This window comes from Dermacentor silvarum, chromosome 7, assembly GCF_013339745.2.
Source record: "Dermacentor silvarum isolate Dsil-2018 chromosome 7, BIME_Dsil_1.4, whole genome shotgun sequence".
NCBI classification, from domain to species: Eukaryota; Metazoa; Arthropoda; class Arachnida; order Ixodida; family Ixodidae; genus Dermacentor; species Dermacentor silvarum.
In genome coordinates, this window is record NC_051160.1 from 129,593,269 (window position 1) to 129,609,221 (window position 15,953).

The 15,953-nt window shown below is 46.8% G+C and overlaps 2 protein-coding genes across 8 annotated transcripts in view; one reads left to right on the forward strand and one right to left on the reverse strand.

Annotated features, from left to right (window-relative positions):
* LOC119458433 (INO80 complex subunit C) overlaps positions 1-6,198 on the reverse strand; it is a 66,329-nt gene extending 60,131 nt beyond the window's left edge. For 2 of the 3 annotated variants that reach the window (XM_049671208.1, XM_037720270.2), the window contains exon 1: positions 4,272-6,198. In XM_049671208.1, coding sequence (XP_049527165.1) covers positions 5,541-5,963 — 423 coding nt within the window. In that variant the 5' untranslated portion in view covers positions 5,964-6,198 and the 3' untranslated portion in view covers positions 4,272-5,540. The remainder of the gene's footprint in view (positions 1-4,271) is intronic. The other variant, XM_049671209.1, reaches the window with a different exon arrangement.
* A 157-nt stretch (positions 6,199-6,355) lies between these two features.
* The window catches only part of LOC119458432 (sorting nexin-6), a 160,894-nt gene continuing 151,296 nt past the window's right edge, over positions 6,356-15,953 (forward strand). The window contains exons 1-4 of one of the 5 annotated variants that reach the window (XM_037720268.2): positions 6,356-6,801; positions 9,480-9,581; positions 11,417-11,527; positions 14,585-14,706. In XM_037720268.2, the coding sequence (XP_037576196.1) occupies positions 6,742-6,801; positions 9,480-9,581; positions 11,417-11,527; positions 14,585-14,706 (395 nt within the window). In that variant the 5' untranslated portion in view covers positions 6,356-6,741. Of the gene's footprint in view, positions 6,925-6,997; positions 7,356-7,466; positions 7,518-9,479; positions 9,582-11,416; positions 11,528-14,584; positions 14,707-15,953 lie in introns of those variants that run through there. The other 4 variants (XM_037720269.2, XM_049671205.1, XM_049671204.1 and 1 more) reach the window with 4 other exon arrangements.

The window sequence follows — 15,953 nt, forward strand, 5'->3', positions numbered from 1 at the left end:
GACATGTCAGGGCCTATTGCACATTGTGCGCCATGATGTCAGTTACGGTCGCAGCACACGCTGTGCAACAGATGCAACGGGCAGAGTGCCCCCGTATCAAGACTGACCAGATGCATTTTCTGCACACGTTACGCGCGCACGCACCTGTGAAGAATTGAAGCAGACTCGTCATTCTTCTAGCCATTCGGCCAAGCGCAAGTTACTTATTGAACTCACTGAAGTTTTATTGCGATTGCAATTATATTGCCACATGGTGTGGCACAGCACAGCTAGGGGACTGTAGAAGAAGGGAACAAGGTTCGCACCGACGCTCACGCTTGCCTGGATCCTCATTCAGCGTATATTGCACAGCAGGGTATACGCGACAATTTGGTGGAGGTGCTGGTGTGGCAATGCCACATGGTGTGGCAATATGGACACTCCAGGCGCATTTCTGCTGTCGCCGTCGCTCTGAGGTTCCGCATAAAGTCCACGGGCGATAAAATCGTCGCCGCGCGTCACATGCTGTATGTGCGCGTGACAGCGTGCGACGGTGAGTCGGCAATCGCGGCACGCGCACGCATGGGCGGGAAGGAAGCGCGCAGTATTGCAGTCGCGCACAACGCTCCGGAGGGAGGGTAGGGAGGTGGCGGAGTCGTGTTTTACTGCGGCCGCGCGCTCCCGCCTTACCGCGGAAGAAGGTTCCGGGAGGAGTGGGGCGCGTTCTGCGCCGCGAGCTCCCACCCGCGCGGCTGCATCTTGAAAGCTATCTGCGGCGGTGCTTTCGCGGCAAAGATCGCGTTGATGCCAGCGCCGGCACGAAGCTAAATTCGCTCGCTGATGCCACCGCGCTGACTCACTCCAGCGTTATCACAGCGAGTTTCCGCGGTCATCGAGTGAGATGCGTTCATGTTTGCTTGTGCGCGCGTGACACCATGCCTGTAAATTTAGTGAGTGAGCCTATGTTAACAAGTTTATACAGCCGATAAGACTACTGTCCTTACTTTGTATAGCTGTCCACTCGGTGCTTAAAGTCAGGGGGGCTCAGCCCCCCCCCCCCCCCCCCCCCCCCGACAGGTCAATTGTAGCACTGCGGCATCCATTCGACAGGCGCTGGAGGTGATTTTATTACCAGTAGTGCTATCTGCGGGCCAATTCTTACTCCCCAATTTGTCGATTAATGATTTAATCAAAGTGAATCGGTTGATGTAGCATGAGCAAAGACATGAAAACAGGTATCGTCGTACTGCTGCATGCATTTGCCCGAGGCACAGCACATGACGGTCACCACGTGCCCTTGTTCGACTAAGATTCTTGGCACAGCATACTGTTCCATAAGCCACCTGAGCGTGAAGCTACCTGCTTGTGAATTAGTGAAGGGTAACCTTAGTTTCTTTAGGTTACCAGTAAATTTCCATTTGTTTAGTTGTGCGTTATTAGTGCTGTGTTATACCAAAGATCCAAAGCATCTTGTCCACTTTTGAATGTAAGTAGGTGCGAAATCATAAAATATGCTGTTGTAGTGCCTGAGGTTGTCAATGAAGCAAGGCAACTAATGTTCTGTGTTTCAGCTAGACTTATTTGCTCTGAGATCACATATGTTTAATCTTTTACTTCCAGAGTTATCGTTGGAAAAGAAGTTTCCAAAATGCCAATTTGAAAGTGCTTCGTTGAATCAGCACATTAAATATATGCCTGAAATACACTCAGAAAATTATATTTATTTGCAGAACACCCATAACACTTTCTGTAAGGCTAGATAAAGTTGGCTTCACTACACTTGCCTGAAGTTGCCTTTTTCGGTCCCAAATAAGTAAAGAAAATGTGAACGTCCCAAACACAACTTTGTGGCCTTTAAGAGTTGTGACGTAAGCGGCTGTCACGTAGAATCACATTTTGTCATAGGAAGGCCCTAGTACGGCACACGCGGAAGATTGACAGTTGACAAGAACTTTATTAAAATGTCCTGAGGGAAAAGATCGGGGGAGCCGAAGGCACCCCAATCAAGTTGGTGGCTCCGCTCATGACGGAACCGGGAGCTGGTGGCTCTCGGCGACGTTGCGGGCCCTCTGGATGCCCTGTCGTTAATGCGTAAAGTCCGCGCTTTGCAGTAGGGCGTCCCACTTGGACTTGTTGTGAAGATCAGAGCCCGCGTTGAACGGGCACAGCAGAGCATATGATCGAAAGAGCAGTACTCGTGCCCACATTTGGAGCACGATTGCGGGAAGTTGGAATCTATCTGATTGAGCGCTCTGGGGGTGAGGTACCATCTCGTCTGTAAGAGCCTGAACGTGACAGACTGAGCCCTGTTTAATTTTGGTGAGGGGGAGGGAATTTCCTCCTGCTCAGTCTGTAGTGGGATGTGATCTCGTTAAAGGTGGTAAGAGGGTCTTTAGGGGAGCAATCCTGTGAGAGAGCTGGACCGTTAGCCCAGGCGCGGTTCAGTCGACGACACGGAAGATAACTTTACTAACGTTTTGGCTAGTGATGTTGCCTTCCACTTAGTGAAATATACTAGAATGTTACTGGCGTTTCGGTTGAGGACCGGCCTCGGTCGGAGTGAAGGCCGGTCTCCGACCGAAACGTCGGTAAAATCTTGGTATTTTTCCAACGTACGTGCTTCCATTGTTTGACCTGTTTCACTGCCAGACCCTGCAACAATTCATATATTGTCACGTAGTTGTGAAAGTCAAGAAAACAGTCGAAAAGCTGTGAATGACGAAACGGACTTTTTATTGTGCGAACCTGTGACCACAAAAGCAAGTTGCACTCGGAGAAGTAGATAGCGGCGAACACAGTCGGCGATCGTCGAAATCTGATCAGCGGCGAACACGTCGGCTTTTATACACGAGTAATCGAAGATTCCAGAGTAATGCCTGGTGGCCGCGTGTCTTTCAGAAAGTACTACACAACTCGCGTAGCTCATACATTCGGATGACATAACGTTGGTGACAAGAGACAACGGATAGAAGCATCGATAACGTTCGAGAAACTTGCGATACATGCGGGCGCGTCCTGCGCCGAGCGATAACGTTTAACATTTGTCAGCCGGTGAAAAGCGGTCACCGGTGACAGATAAACAAGTACACGTCCCAATATATATATATATATATATATATATATATATATATATATATATACATACAGGGTGTTTCAGCGAACACTTTCATAATTTATTTAAGGTTGCCTGTGGCAGATAGCACCATTCTTGTTCATGAGCTGGTGTACTCGAAGAGGCGGACATTACTTGCACAAGAAATTGGAATGCATAATCGAATAATTAACAGAAATTCACTAATTAAGTTTTTACCTAATTACCTGATGGCCCATATTGCAAATTACAAATTGTAGCCATGGAGTTCACAAGGCGGATCCACTTGAAATGAATTCTCATGATGACACCAGTTTTGAGATATTAATTCCCGAACTTTGCGGAGAAATGCATTGGCGTTCCAGTTAGGTTCTTAACAAAACGTCGCTTTATGCATTGAAGCACAAAATTACAGTTTCACACAACAAACACAAAATACAGTTTCAGAAAATGAGTACACAATCGATGCCACACAGATTTGTTGGTAATCAGTGCACTACTAATGGCATCAAGATTTAATGCCATTAAGGATGCAATCTTGTACGCGTTCCAAAATGGAACGGAGGCGGTCCGTTCCATCAAGCCGCACATGATTGGTCAATTTGAACCGTGACGATCAAATTGACCAATCGTGTGCGGATCGATGGAACGGACCGCCTCCGTTCCATTTTGGAACGCGTACAAGATCGTGCCCTAAATCTCCACATGACATGTGCTTAGCTGTGCACGTACACATATATGAAATGAAACGGGCACACAATGTGCACATGTGTGTCTTTCCTTTATTTTGTCCTTTGTGTGTACAGTACAGCGCAGTTAAGAAAATGATACATCTGGCTTTTAATGAATCATTTAAGTACCGAGGACGAGTCTTCCTTCGGTTACAATTTTTCTTGCAATCGTCCAATGGTTTCGATGCTCTTTCCAAGTGCCAACAACAGGCGGGGCCGCTCCAATCCATTTGACGTTTTAGCAAGTTCCCTCTGGTCAGTCACGGGCCTACTGGCTCCATTCGTCTATGTTTGTCCTAGAGAGACGTAAAAAATTGTTACTGCCAGTCGTGTGTTGCCGCGCCCGTCATGAAAGCAGAGCTTTCATTTGGTTGAGTCATGATGATTTGCTTCAGCATGAAAGCACTGACAGCGATTGCAGTGTTTTCTGTGCTATTGACACATATAGTGACTATGATGTCACTGACTACAAGGATAGTTTTGACACGGCGCAGCAGTGAACGAAGTTAGATGGACAGAACCTACCGCCAGCGCCTCCTGGTTCTAAATATGCTCATTTTCAGACACAAGTTGTGAATTCGCTACCCCCATGTCATATATACTTTGAATCTGCAAACAATTTGCCATCCAGATGTGTAATAAAACAAAATGTCATTTTCTGAATGCATTTCTCGATTTTTTGCTGGCCGTTAAAGGTTAATTCTGGGACTTTACATGCCTAAACCATGATCCAATTATGAGGCATGCCATAGTGGGAGACTTCAGATTAAAACTAAGTACACGAGCATCTTTTCATTTCGCCCCCATTGAAATGCCGTCACGATTCAACCCATGACCTTAATTAAGCTCAGCAGCGCAACTGGTGTTGTCACTAAGCTACCGTGGCCGATACATTTGGAAAAGGACCATATACAGTACGTAATGTTGGGACACTTCTCTCGCGCATCTTTTGACACATCATGAAGGTAAGTTTATTTGCAGTGCTGGCCGCTTACAAGCATTCCACCAGGTGAGCCAGGCACGGAACCCTATCTTAGTTCTCACAGCAAGGAACATGAAAGAATATGTTCAGCAATGAAAGAAATGAGCTGATCTTGCATGGTATTGGCCACTGCAAACGACTGTCCAAAATGCATTGAATTGGGCACATAAGTACATAAAAAGCCTACAAGTTACTATACTTCAAATGTCCACATATACAGCATAACACGGTGAAGCGATTCTGTCAACTGAATAAGACCCAAGTGTTCCTAATATTGGTGGGCGGGCTGGATGGCATTCTTACATGGACTGTACGAAAACAGCACAGAACAAGGGACAGAGAAGAACAGCTTAGCGTTAGTCCTTCTACGCATTCTCCGCGTGAGTCTTGTTCTTTTGCACTACATGTACATTACATCCTCTGTTTACTCGTGCCGTGATCAGGGGTGACCAAGCACACACTGCGAGTAGGGCGGAGGCAAGTTGTTGCAAAGTTCTTATAGTGCAAAACGGCGAAACGCTTTATATCGATTACCAGAAGGCAGGGCACGCCACCAGGCTGCTCACGGTCAGATGAAGCACGGCTTTATAACAAAATGACAGCTTCGCACAAGTCGACGCACCGTGAACGTCTACTCCGTCGGATTTCATGTCAGGTCATTCGGATAAACCAAGCGTTTTCTACGGGCGAACGGTGGAACACAGGTTCGATGTCAAACCACGGGAAATCGGCACGGTGAATGGGCAGTTACGTCAGCCTACGTGACAGGCAGAGCAGCTCTCCTGAGCACCAAATAACCGTTGACCTGATCGGCGGTGAGCAGTCGCAGCCGCGCGTACTCGTGACGGTTTGCGTAGCGCAGCTTGGTCTTCGGGTCCGTGTACGGCGCCACCAGGCCAGTCATGTCCGAGTACTTGCGCCAGGGACGCAACGACGGCGCTGCCTCGAGCGCTGCGTACGCTCCGGGTTGCAGGCGCTCCGCCGTCACTACCTGCTTCAGGCTTTTCCAAACGCGCGGCTTGCTTTTGGTCGAGGATGAAGCCGCAGACTGCGACTGCTGCTGCGACTGCTGCTGGACGGACTGTTGCTTGGAGCTTGTCGACGGCTCCTTCGAGGTACTGGGCCGGTCGGATTCGTCGTCCTTCTTTTCGGGCTCGGGCCTGGAACGCTTCTTGCCCATTGCTGGCGACGACGGCGGACCACTACGTCACCGCAAGACGCACACGGAAGGGCAGTGGAATCGTTATCCTGGATTTCGCCGACTTTGTAACGCTACGAATGCCCTGGTCACCGACAGTACGCCGCAGTAGGAAATGCGGGATACAATAACAAATCACTAGATCAAAAACGCTAAGGACACCGCTACCATACACCGCTTCATTTTATGCCAGCGCGCACACTCCTACTTGGCTCGTGCTCTGCTTGGATTGAAGCGGACTGTCTTTCGGATCGAGTCGACATTTGGCCCATTTGGCATTTCATCGCGGGCCGTCCAGAGCTAAACGGAAATTCAGTTTCTGCGCGTTTCGGCCAAAAAGTTCTTTTCCCGATCACTGAACTCGTGTAAACTAGTCCGGAACTTGGAGTTTGCTTCCATGAGTTTGATGGCGCGTGTGAATAAAGTGTGTTTTCTTGTTCAATTGCTGGGCGTGAACTGAAGTGCACTTGGACGGGCCAGCGTCAGCCGATTTTGGGTGGCCCACTTGTCGTGTCGTGTGATCGTTTTCTGGAGCGCATTCAAAGACGCTTTTCGCAAGTCGCGTAGCTGCGGTAGCTCTTTACGTACCGTTTGACTATTATCAGCTGCCGGACGGCGTGCTCCCGGCGATTGGGCCATGTGACACCACCGGCGGGGGGTGTGAGTGGGCGTTTTCGAACACAGCGGCCGGAAAGCGAGGCCGGCGGCGGTCGCATCTCGTCGCGCCAGATCGTGCTGTCTGCTTCGTCACCGCGCCGTGATGATGACTCTTCAGGACGGCACCGATGAAACTGCAAACTCTGCGGACAGCTCGCTCAAGGTAAGCCCGCCCCGCAGCTGCATTCGCAGTTTTTAAGCAATCGTCAGGATAAACGCGACGAGCATGTTAGGCCTACCGGCCTGGGACGTGTTTCAATACTGGCTCTCCGAAACGTGCGGCCGCGTAAGTTCGTGACCACCTTTCTGCGGGGCCGTTCTGTCCAATTTGCGACGTATTCCTCGCGTTGGACTCTGCGTTTTGCCGGCGCACTGGATTACCGCGCCTACTGCGCATGTGAAAGTTTGTCAACCTGACTTTCGCAAGCACGTCGCCCCATTCGGCCTGCTTCGTTCTCCGCGCTCAAAGTTGTGTCGCAGTTAACGCATTTCCTTGTCGTGAGCATCGCACCCTGTTCGTGTTAAAAGTAGCGCTGCAAAGCGCCCAAGCTAAGTGCGTCTTCAAAAATGCCGGCCGGCATTGCGTGTGTTGGTATGGGCAGCCAGCTTCCTGGCGTGTTTTTCCGGAGCTGCGCTTTGCGCCCCTACATTTTCGTGCCGGAGGCGTGTCGCCGTACTACGACTACATTGTCAGCTGCAGAGGCGTTCCCAGACAGTGTATGTATGTGCATTGAGCGTTGACCTCTCGCGCAAAAGCTGGTGCCGATCGTCACCGCCTCCTAGCTGCTCCGCATACCAGTCGTCCCCTTTGTGTTGCCGCTTTCCCGACTGCAGTTGTGAAATGTAAAGCCGCTTGCTGTACTCTCATTCTGCGAAATGGTATGTGTTGCTGGAGTGTGTTTAGCCGGACCCCACATTGCCGTTGTCGCGACCGTTTTCTATGTCGCGTTTTTTTGTACGTCCGCAGTGGAGGGCGGTTTCGCTTGCGTATTGGGGCGTGTCGAAGACAGGTGCAGCTTGTTGGTTGTCGTTGCGGCATGCTACTCGATCGCGCTTCGTCCTTTGCCGCCAGTGAAGTCGAGAACATGTCGAAATACCTGTCCCGGGTGTATGGAGTTATGCTGCTGAGCACGAGGTCGCCAGTTCTTGTACCGTGCTTTGGGTTCGCTTTCAGGAGCTTAAAGTGGTCGAAATTAATCCGGAGCCACCTACTACTATGGCGTTTCTCCTACACGATGTGTTGCTTTAGGGGCGTTAGCGCCAATATTGTTCTTGTCGAAACAAGCTTGTAGTCATCAATAACAAACGCAGTGCGACAATGCATGGTGTTTAAACGCGTTTGTAAGCTATAGTAGAATGCCATCACATGTTTAGCGAACGTTTGACCTATCATTTCTCGCCAATACTTGTCCTGAGTGCAGCTCAGTTCTTACTGTAATGGTAGAGGAAGCGGCCTCTGTAGTGCAGTTTGCACTTAACAGCAGCACTCACATTTAAACCATAGGCAGAAAATTAAGTGCAGAATCTGTGTTCACTAAGCCCACTGACGCATGGTGCACTTCTTCCTTTGTGAACTGAGCAAGAATGCAGTATGGGTAATTGCATCAATTCATAACAGTCCAGTTGTTTTTCGTTCAACATTACACTCTTTTGGCAAAAGCATCTCGTGCGAGATGTACTGCCAGCACATTCATCCTGTTCGCCTGACACTTCATGTTATGACTCATCTTTGTATATTAAAGCTGGGGGCTTTTCAGAGCACCTGTACTAGAGAGTAGAGGTACTTGTGTTAAAATTTCAGTCGGCAACATCTGACAGCTGGCTCTAATTAGCAAGGATGGCAGTTGTCGGACATCTGAGAGTCACCTTTCAAGCTTTGCAAATTGCCGCAAGGCGTGCTCCTGTAGCACCAGGGGTGCGTCTTTTAAGTAGTTGACAAATGATCACTAGATGCAATCACTTCTCATGATGCTTGCATTTCAGAAGCAGTGTGCAGAAGACTTCTCGAATTCAGCTGGAATGCCCTGGAATACAATCCTGACAGCGTTCTTAAACAGCAGTAGTAGTAAATCAATTTAGATTTCTCGGTTCTTTAAAAACTAATGTGCACATTTAGTAGAGATTTGTTTTAGCAAAAGACGGTAGGCGTAATGCTTATTTCTAATTTTTCACCCTAACTATAGTGCCAAGGTCAGTGTTATGTCATGGATTTAGATTTTTTACATGTTTGGTCCACTTCTAAGAAAAGCCACTGAAAGGTGTGGGTTTATTCATTACTTTGTAGCGTAATGTTATGTTTCCTTGGAAACAAATGGTTAACTAGCCCTGAGCAAAAGCTTTGGCATTATTCATGGCACGAGATGCTAGGAAGAGCAATAACGAAAAGTGTCATAAACGGAATGCAATAACTAACAAAATAGCAGCTATTTTCTAGATAATTAGGTACAAGGCGAGCACAACAACAAAACATTTTCTAATTTTAGGATTGTGCATAATAATCAGCTGTTGGGGCAAAAGTGAGCAGAAACAGTCATTGCAAAGGGGGAAGGAGCAAAAAAAATGATTAACAGTAATTAGCAGATACAGTCAATTAGACATTGCAATACAAGGCAATTAAATGGTTATAAGTATCATAGGAAATTTAAGACTTCTGTGATGTGCTTCAGTATTCGAATTTGTTTGGAACATTATAGCAAAAAAAGGTTGTCAGACATGTCGCGTCAGTGCTCTTTCAATACTTCTCAGTGTCCTTTTAGTGTTCCTTGCTGCACAAGACACACTGCTCGCTCGCATAAAGCCTGTATGGAAAGTACTGTACACCGATTCTTTCTCCCATTGCAGATGCGGTCAGACACGATTGACCTAGCAGACCAGTCCCTGCTCGTGGACATCTCGGATGCCCTGAGCGAAAGGGACAAGGTCAAGTTCACGGTGCACACCAAGGTATGAGCATCTTCCTCTGGAAATGACAGCGCGGAAAGCAGCAAAGTAATCTTTGTTGTCTGATGCAGTGTGCTTGCCGCAAGACCCCGCTGAATGTGTTTTTTGATAGATTACTAAGATGACCATAAAGTTCGGAGGACGTAACAGTGAAACAAACCATTGAAGATGAATTGGCCCGATACTGCTTTATTGCGGGTTAGTTTGTCCAAGTGTCATCTCGGTGCCAATGAAATCTGGAAAGGCCGAAAGCGTTGTTGTGGGTTTGAAAGTGTGTAAGAGGATGTAAGGCATGTTGTGCTGCAAGCACTTTCCGATGGCGACACTATCACAAACAGCAAATAGTTCGGAAATCTGAAGACAGGCAGCTCGAACTCTTGACCAACATTAACTTGACAGGGAAAACTTCGGCTTTCCCAGCTTATAGATGGTGTCCAAAACATGGCGGCCATGACGTGTTTCTGGTTCCTGCAATCGGCACAAGCAAAAGCATCGTTTTTCAGATCAGTTCTTGTTACTCGGAGGAATTCATAGCTGGGGCATGGATGTGGGGCACTACCTATAGTTGGAAGTGCCTACTTACATGAGCTTTTCATGACGCATCCACTGGTATTTCAAATGTGAAATTTTGCACGGAGGCTGCCTTATATCTACAGGATCTGCAGCGAGGCTATTTACGGGGTCCAGAATTTCGTTGCACTTGACCTTTAAGTGCTCATAGGAAGTGATGGACAAAATAACGGCCAAAAATGTATTCGAAATAGTTATTTCAAGAACATACACACCAATTTATTGCAAATAACAAACTTTGTAGAGCTTGCGCAAGAGCGTTAGTTTCTTGATCCAGTCAGTCGGTTACCTCGGGTGTTGGGAAGAACTGTAAATCATGGTATTTGGCATTATCTTGTACAATGGCCTTCATGTTTGGTGCCGCAGTAAATCGGAAGTGTTGGGGCTAAGGCAGACAGCAAGTAGCATGCCCTCGTCTCGGTCATGGCCAACGTTTGCTCCAAATACTATGGACTTGAAAAATCAAGCAGGTTCTGTTGCTGTTAATGTTTTTTCTCTCTTCAGTTTGAAAGAAAGTTGCTTTTTACTTTCTGCAACTGTGCAAGAATGCCCCCACGCAAACTGGTGCCACTGTTTTCCTTGTTTATGTGGATTGTGCTCATGTGACATGAAAATACCTTTGTCATATTCATAAGGACATACGTTTGCTTCATTACATCCACTAACTCAATCTCCTTGTTATATGGAGGTTCAATTGTGCTGTAAGGTTTTCATCAAAATCAACTAGTTTCATTTCAGCTAAGAGTACTATGGATTCCGTGCTCTCATATACCATCAAGCACTTCTTTTAGAGTGCAGCTCTAAGGCGCCGGTTCCTACGGCATGGGTCGGCATCGTACCTCGTAACCGAGCGAACGCAGAGCGCAGGGGGAGATGAAAGACAGCAGTAGCGAAGAGCACGAGGAGGAAAGCGGAGGAGGGTGTGGCGAAAGTGTGAGAAGAAATGTGTAGTGCCTGCGCGAGATGGTCTCTGTGGCAATGATGGCTATGAAATGGTGCCAGAGTAGCACGCATCATCTGTTCACCAAATCACTGCACCAGTAGAGGTCTGTCTGCAGCAGCTACTGTGAATCGGTGCTCATGTCACCCATGCGCGGCCTCTCACAAGGCAGTCGCGCCACGCTTCGCTCTGTTTGGAACGTGCCGCACGAGACAGTTTGTCAGCGTCAGTCAGCCAACATATATAAAAACACGTATAGAGCTGCACTAAAATTTCGCATTGGGGAGTATCGTAATCATCGCTGATCTTTTTTTTTTTTTTTTCGCAGACGACGCTGCCGGACTTCCAGAAACCAGAGTTCTCGGTGTTGCGGCAGCATGAGGAGTTCATCTGGTTGCACGATGCCCTGGAGGAATCTGAAAGTTACGCAGGCTTCATCGTGAGTATTATGGGAACGAAGATTGGACTGTCCTGCGAGTCAAACATTCAAAATTGTGTGTTGCGGCCATGTGTGCTTCCAGAGGCAGCTGCCACTTGCAGCATTAACCATTTTATGGTACTGGAACTTTTGTGATCAGATCATAATCTCATAATGAGATCGTGGTTTCGGCACTTAAAGACCGAGAATTTAAATTTAGAAGCACACTGGCAAGTTAAAAGGGTCCTGAACCGCCCCTTGGGCCTGGTGAAAAAAACAGTTCGTGGATAGCACACGTGGCTGTGAACAACTCGGTCAAGTTTTGCAGTCATGTGCAGTGCGTGGAGCTCGCAAGTTGAGCACAGTCACCTTTTTCTCGCATTGTTTTCAACAGAAGCCTGCTCCTCTTTTCTGGACATTTTATTTCGTAATATAGCATACTCCCATATGCGGCTGCTATTGGGCAATAGCTGACATCAATCAAGGTTGTTTGTATCAGTGCACTTGTTCCTACTGTTACTGTGCATGTTTGACAGTTTAACAGGCTGAAGTACGCAAAAATCGGCTTTTGAATTTCGATAAGTACGCACTTCCGGAAGAAGCAGGCTATCATCTGCTCATGCTCGGCCGCGCTCGCTCGTGTAGAATTTAAACTTTGGCCGCCCTGCATATCAGTGTCGTAGCCGGCCGGTCACTCTAATTTCGACTAGTTTTGAACACTCAACTAGCCTCAAACCACACAAAACTAAGGACCAACCACACGCACGTTTGCCAATGCGCGCTCACTCCTTGCCGCTCCTGGTTAGACACGTTGGCAGACTTCACTTCGTATCAAGCTATTGATAGCGCTTCAAAATGCGCATGTTGAATACGGCTATCTGTCGCTCAAGGTGGTGCAGAACAAAGCCGGTCGTCTGCGCCACGTAGCATGGTCAGACTGGAGCATATGAGAGTAAACATGCGCTCAAGCCCCGTCCTGCACAGGGCAAACGTTGTCTGTAGTCTTTTTCATTCAGATTTTTCTGTCACTATTGCTATTGCTTACAGGTTAGATAGTGGCATACCATATTTTCTGTTGTATAAGACATTACTTTTTAGATGCGTAAGCATTTCTATGCCTGTCCAACGAGAAAACCTGTCCGTCCATGTAAGACGAATTGCTATAAGGGAATTAATGTATAAAAAATTAATGTATTCAAAAGAAAAATGTTGGCAGTGGTAAGTTTTGAACCTACAACGCCATGCTCAGAAGCCGAGTGTCTTTAACCACTGGGCTAAACATCCACGCATGCAGAAGGTTAATATATCTGAACCATATGAATGTGTTGTACCGACGGTACAAAACAAATGTCAAAGGCGAACAGTTTCTATGAAGGCTTTGTTGAAAGATTTGGTGATGATGGAATGAAAGCCGTCTCTAGGACCACATGTAGAGCCAACTTAGAGCCAAATTTGCCTTAGACCAGGCAAATTTGGGTTTTGCAAAGAGTTAATGCCAAACACATCACATCCCTGATGCATTTCTGTGGTCAGGGGATGCGCCTTCCCTTCGGGCGTTCCTTCACCAACTGAAATGCCACCAATCTGAGGGCTCATGCACTTTGCATCATGCAACACAGACAGATAAGCAGTCGGTGAGTTCATAAGGAGTGATGAGGGGTTATATCGTTCTTATCACAGTTATCACAGCATATGGATAAGGTGCTAAAGAGCAATAAAGGCTTATGATGAAGCAATTCCAATGTTAACGACCAATAAGGGTTGGATGTAGTCCGATAAGCTTGATAACGACTGATAAGAGTTAAATGGTTATACTGGTTGGATCAAGTTTGATATTGATAATGACATCGGGCTGCGTGGAAATATGCAATTGGCGCAATGCTTACGCAGTACTTAGGCAACTCCATGGAATTTCTGCATGAATTCCTTTTATAAAATTTTCGGCAGTGCGTCTAATATATGCAATTAACCCTAATGAAGATGCAAGGTGCCACATGACTGTACCTAGGCTTTGCCTAGACAATGTTCACGATGTGAATAAAACCATTACATCTTGTTCATACAGAAAACAATGCGAAATATTTTGCTTGTGTTGCCTAAGTCTCTGGTAATTAGCAGTGCGTAGGGGTTGAGCGCATCAGAATCAGGTCAGTACAGCATTTCGCAAGAAAGATACGGGCATGTGAACCCTATAGTATCTTGTTGCAAAGTGTGTACCTGCATCTTATGCAAAGATGTTTTGCATATAAAATTTTGGTGCGACTTGTGCACCGGAAAATACAATAAGTGAAATTTTGCCATTTCACAACATACGACGGCCCCGATTCTGGATATAACGGACTTCGAATAAAGCGGGCTTTTGCAAGATTGCAGTGCCGTGCAGTATGAGAACTGCATCTCTGCTTTGCTTGTGGCATGTTTGCTGTGGTTCTTACGGGCACAATCATTGGTGTATCGAGAAGTTTCAATACAGGAAGCCATTAATAAGCAGATTATAAAGTACATGTGTATGGTGTCTTTATCACGTAATTGTTGGTTGATGTCATTTGCATGCAGACTTCTGTGTACCATGTAAGGGCAACAAGTGACATTCGGTCTTGAGCCTTCGGGTGTGTGCTTAGGTTTTATTGCAAACAGATTTTGAACACTGTGACGCAGGACACAGCAACATAACCACTGGATCGCCACCCTGTCCTGTGGTTCTTTTTCGGTGTCCAGTGTCTCACTATTCAATATCTGGAGTTTAACCAGATGTACCAACCTGAGCAACTGCATGCGCTGTTAACGTTTCCTTGCTGGCTGGCTGCATTTCTGTATACTTGAAAAATGCTTTGCTGAATTTTTCTTTAATTTTATAAGTTTTCGGAGCAGAGCAGCACAAATTGGGTATTCATGTTGAGCACATGAACGGCATTACATTTTAAAGTGCAGCTTTGTATATGTATCAATTTTATGGTCATCAAAGCAATTACAATGGCACAGTACATTCCTTTTGAAACCTGAGATTCTTGTTCTTGGAACCGGAGTGTAGCCAGTGTGTGCCAGCGAGTGCAGCTGTTCTGTCCTCCGATACCGCAGATTCCACCGGCACCTCCTCGGCCGGACTTTGACGCCTCTCGGGAGAAGCTTCAGAAGCTGGGCGAGGGCGAGGGTTCCATGACCAAGGAGGAGTTCACCAAGATGAAGCAGGAGCTCGAGGCGTGAGTTGTCCTCAACTGCTTCCTCCTCATCCTTGGCAGTTTTGCTTGGGCAGTACAAATGCTTTTGGAGGTTGATATCCAGGCTTTGGAAAGGACTTCTGGAAGGAAGCCGAGGTCATTGGCTTGCTGCCATCCAAGGAGCGCTTTACATTCCATCATGTAAATACACAGAAGGCAATGCTGTGAAAGCTTGAGGAACATTTCACACGGCCTGCATTTGCTACAAAAGGATGTGCATCGTAACTCTGAAGTAAAAAATTTTTAGCTGTATGATATGGTATGATGTGATATGATCCTATGTGCATGGCTATGTGCCAGAAGTGCTGTCACTTGTAGACTGCTATGCAGTTATGTGAACTCTCTCTCGAAAGTATCCCTGGAAACGATTGTCCACGAAAACAGCACCATACCTGAACCACCTTACAAGGAAATGCTCAGTCGTGCACTTTTATTACTGCTATACCCGTGCAGCTCTTGCAGCACTTCTGTATTTACAATCGGTTCTTTTCGTATTGGAGGAATGAAAACATAGGTAAATGCCGCATGATACAGTTAAATATTGATGCAACACGCTTCAGCGTCATGAAATAATTCACGTAACAAGTCATTTTACTTCTCATAAAGTTGCATCCATAGAATGCTGTGTTTGTAGTCTTAGTGTAATGAAATGCATGTACCTGTAATTTCACTAACACAAACACATTCAGAGAAACAAAACTGAAGCTGGCTCGTAGAAAAGCTATAATACAGCAGAACCCTGTTTCACAACTTCCTGGTGTCAACGTTCCCGATCAAGAACACAAAAAATGACCCAATGCTGTTATGCTTATTTTTTACCGGTTGACCCATCGTGGTGGCACAGTGGATTTGGTGTTTTGGTGTTGCGCTGCTAAGCCAGAGAGCGCAAGATCAAATCCTGGCCGTGGCGGCCACATTTCGATGGGGTAAAATGCAAAAAGCCTGTGGGCCATGCATTGGATGCATGTAGAAAAACCCCAGGTGACCAAATTAATCTGGAGTCCCCTACTACAGTGTGCCTCGTAGTCATATCTAGATTTTGACACGTAAAACACCGGAATTTATTGTCAACGGTAATATGTTCCCAGAAAAGGCAATCTTTCGGCACCAGAGATTGTATGATACGTTTTCCAGCTGCTAGATCCCATGAGAACAAGAAAAGGCGCGCGATCGAGAGTAATAGGTGCCCGTCATGGTAGCTTCCCCAGAGTACTCACCCACCCGGGTCA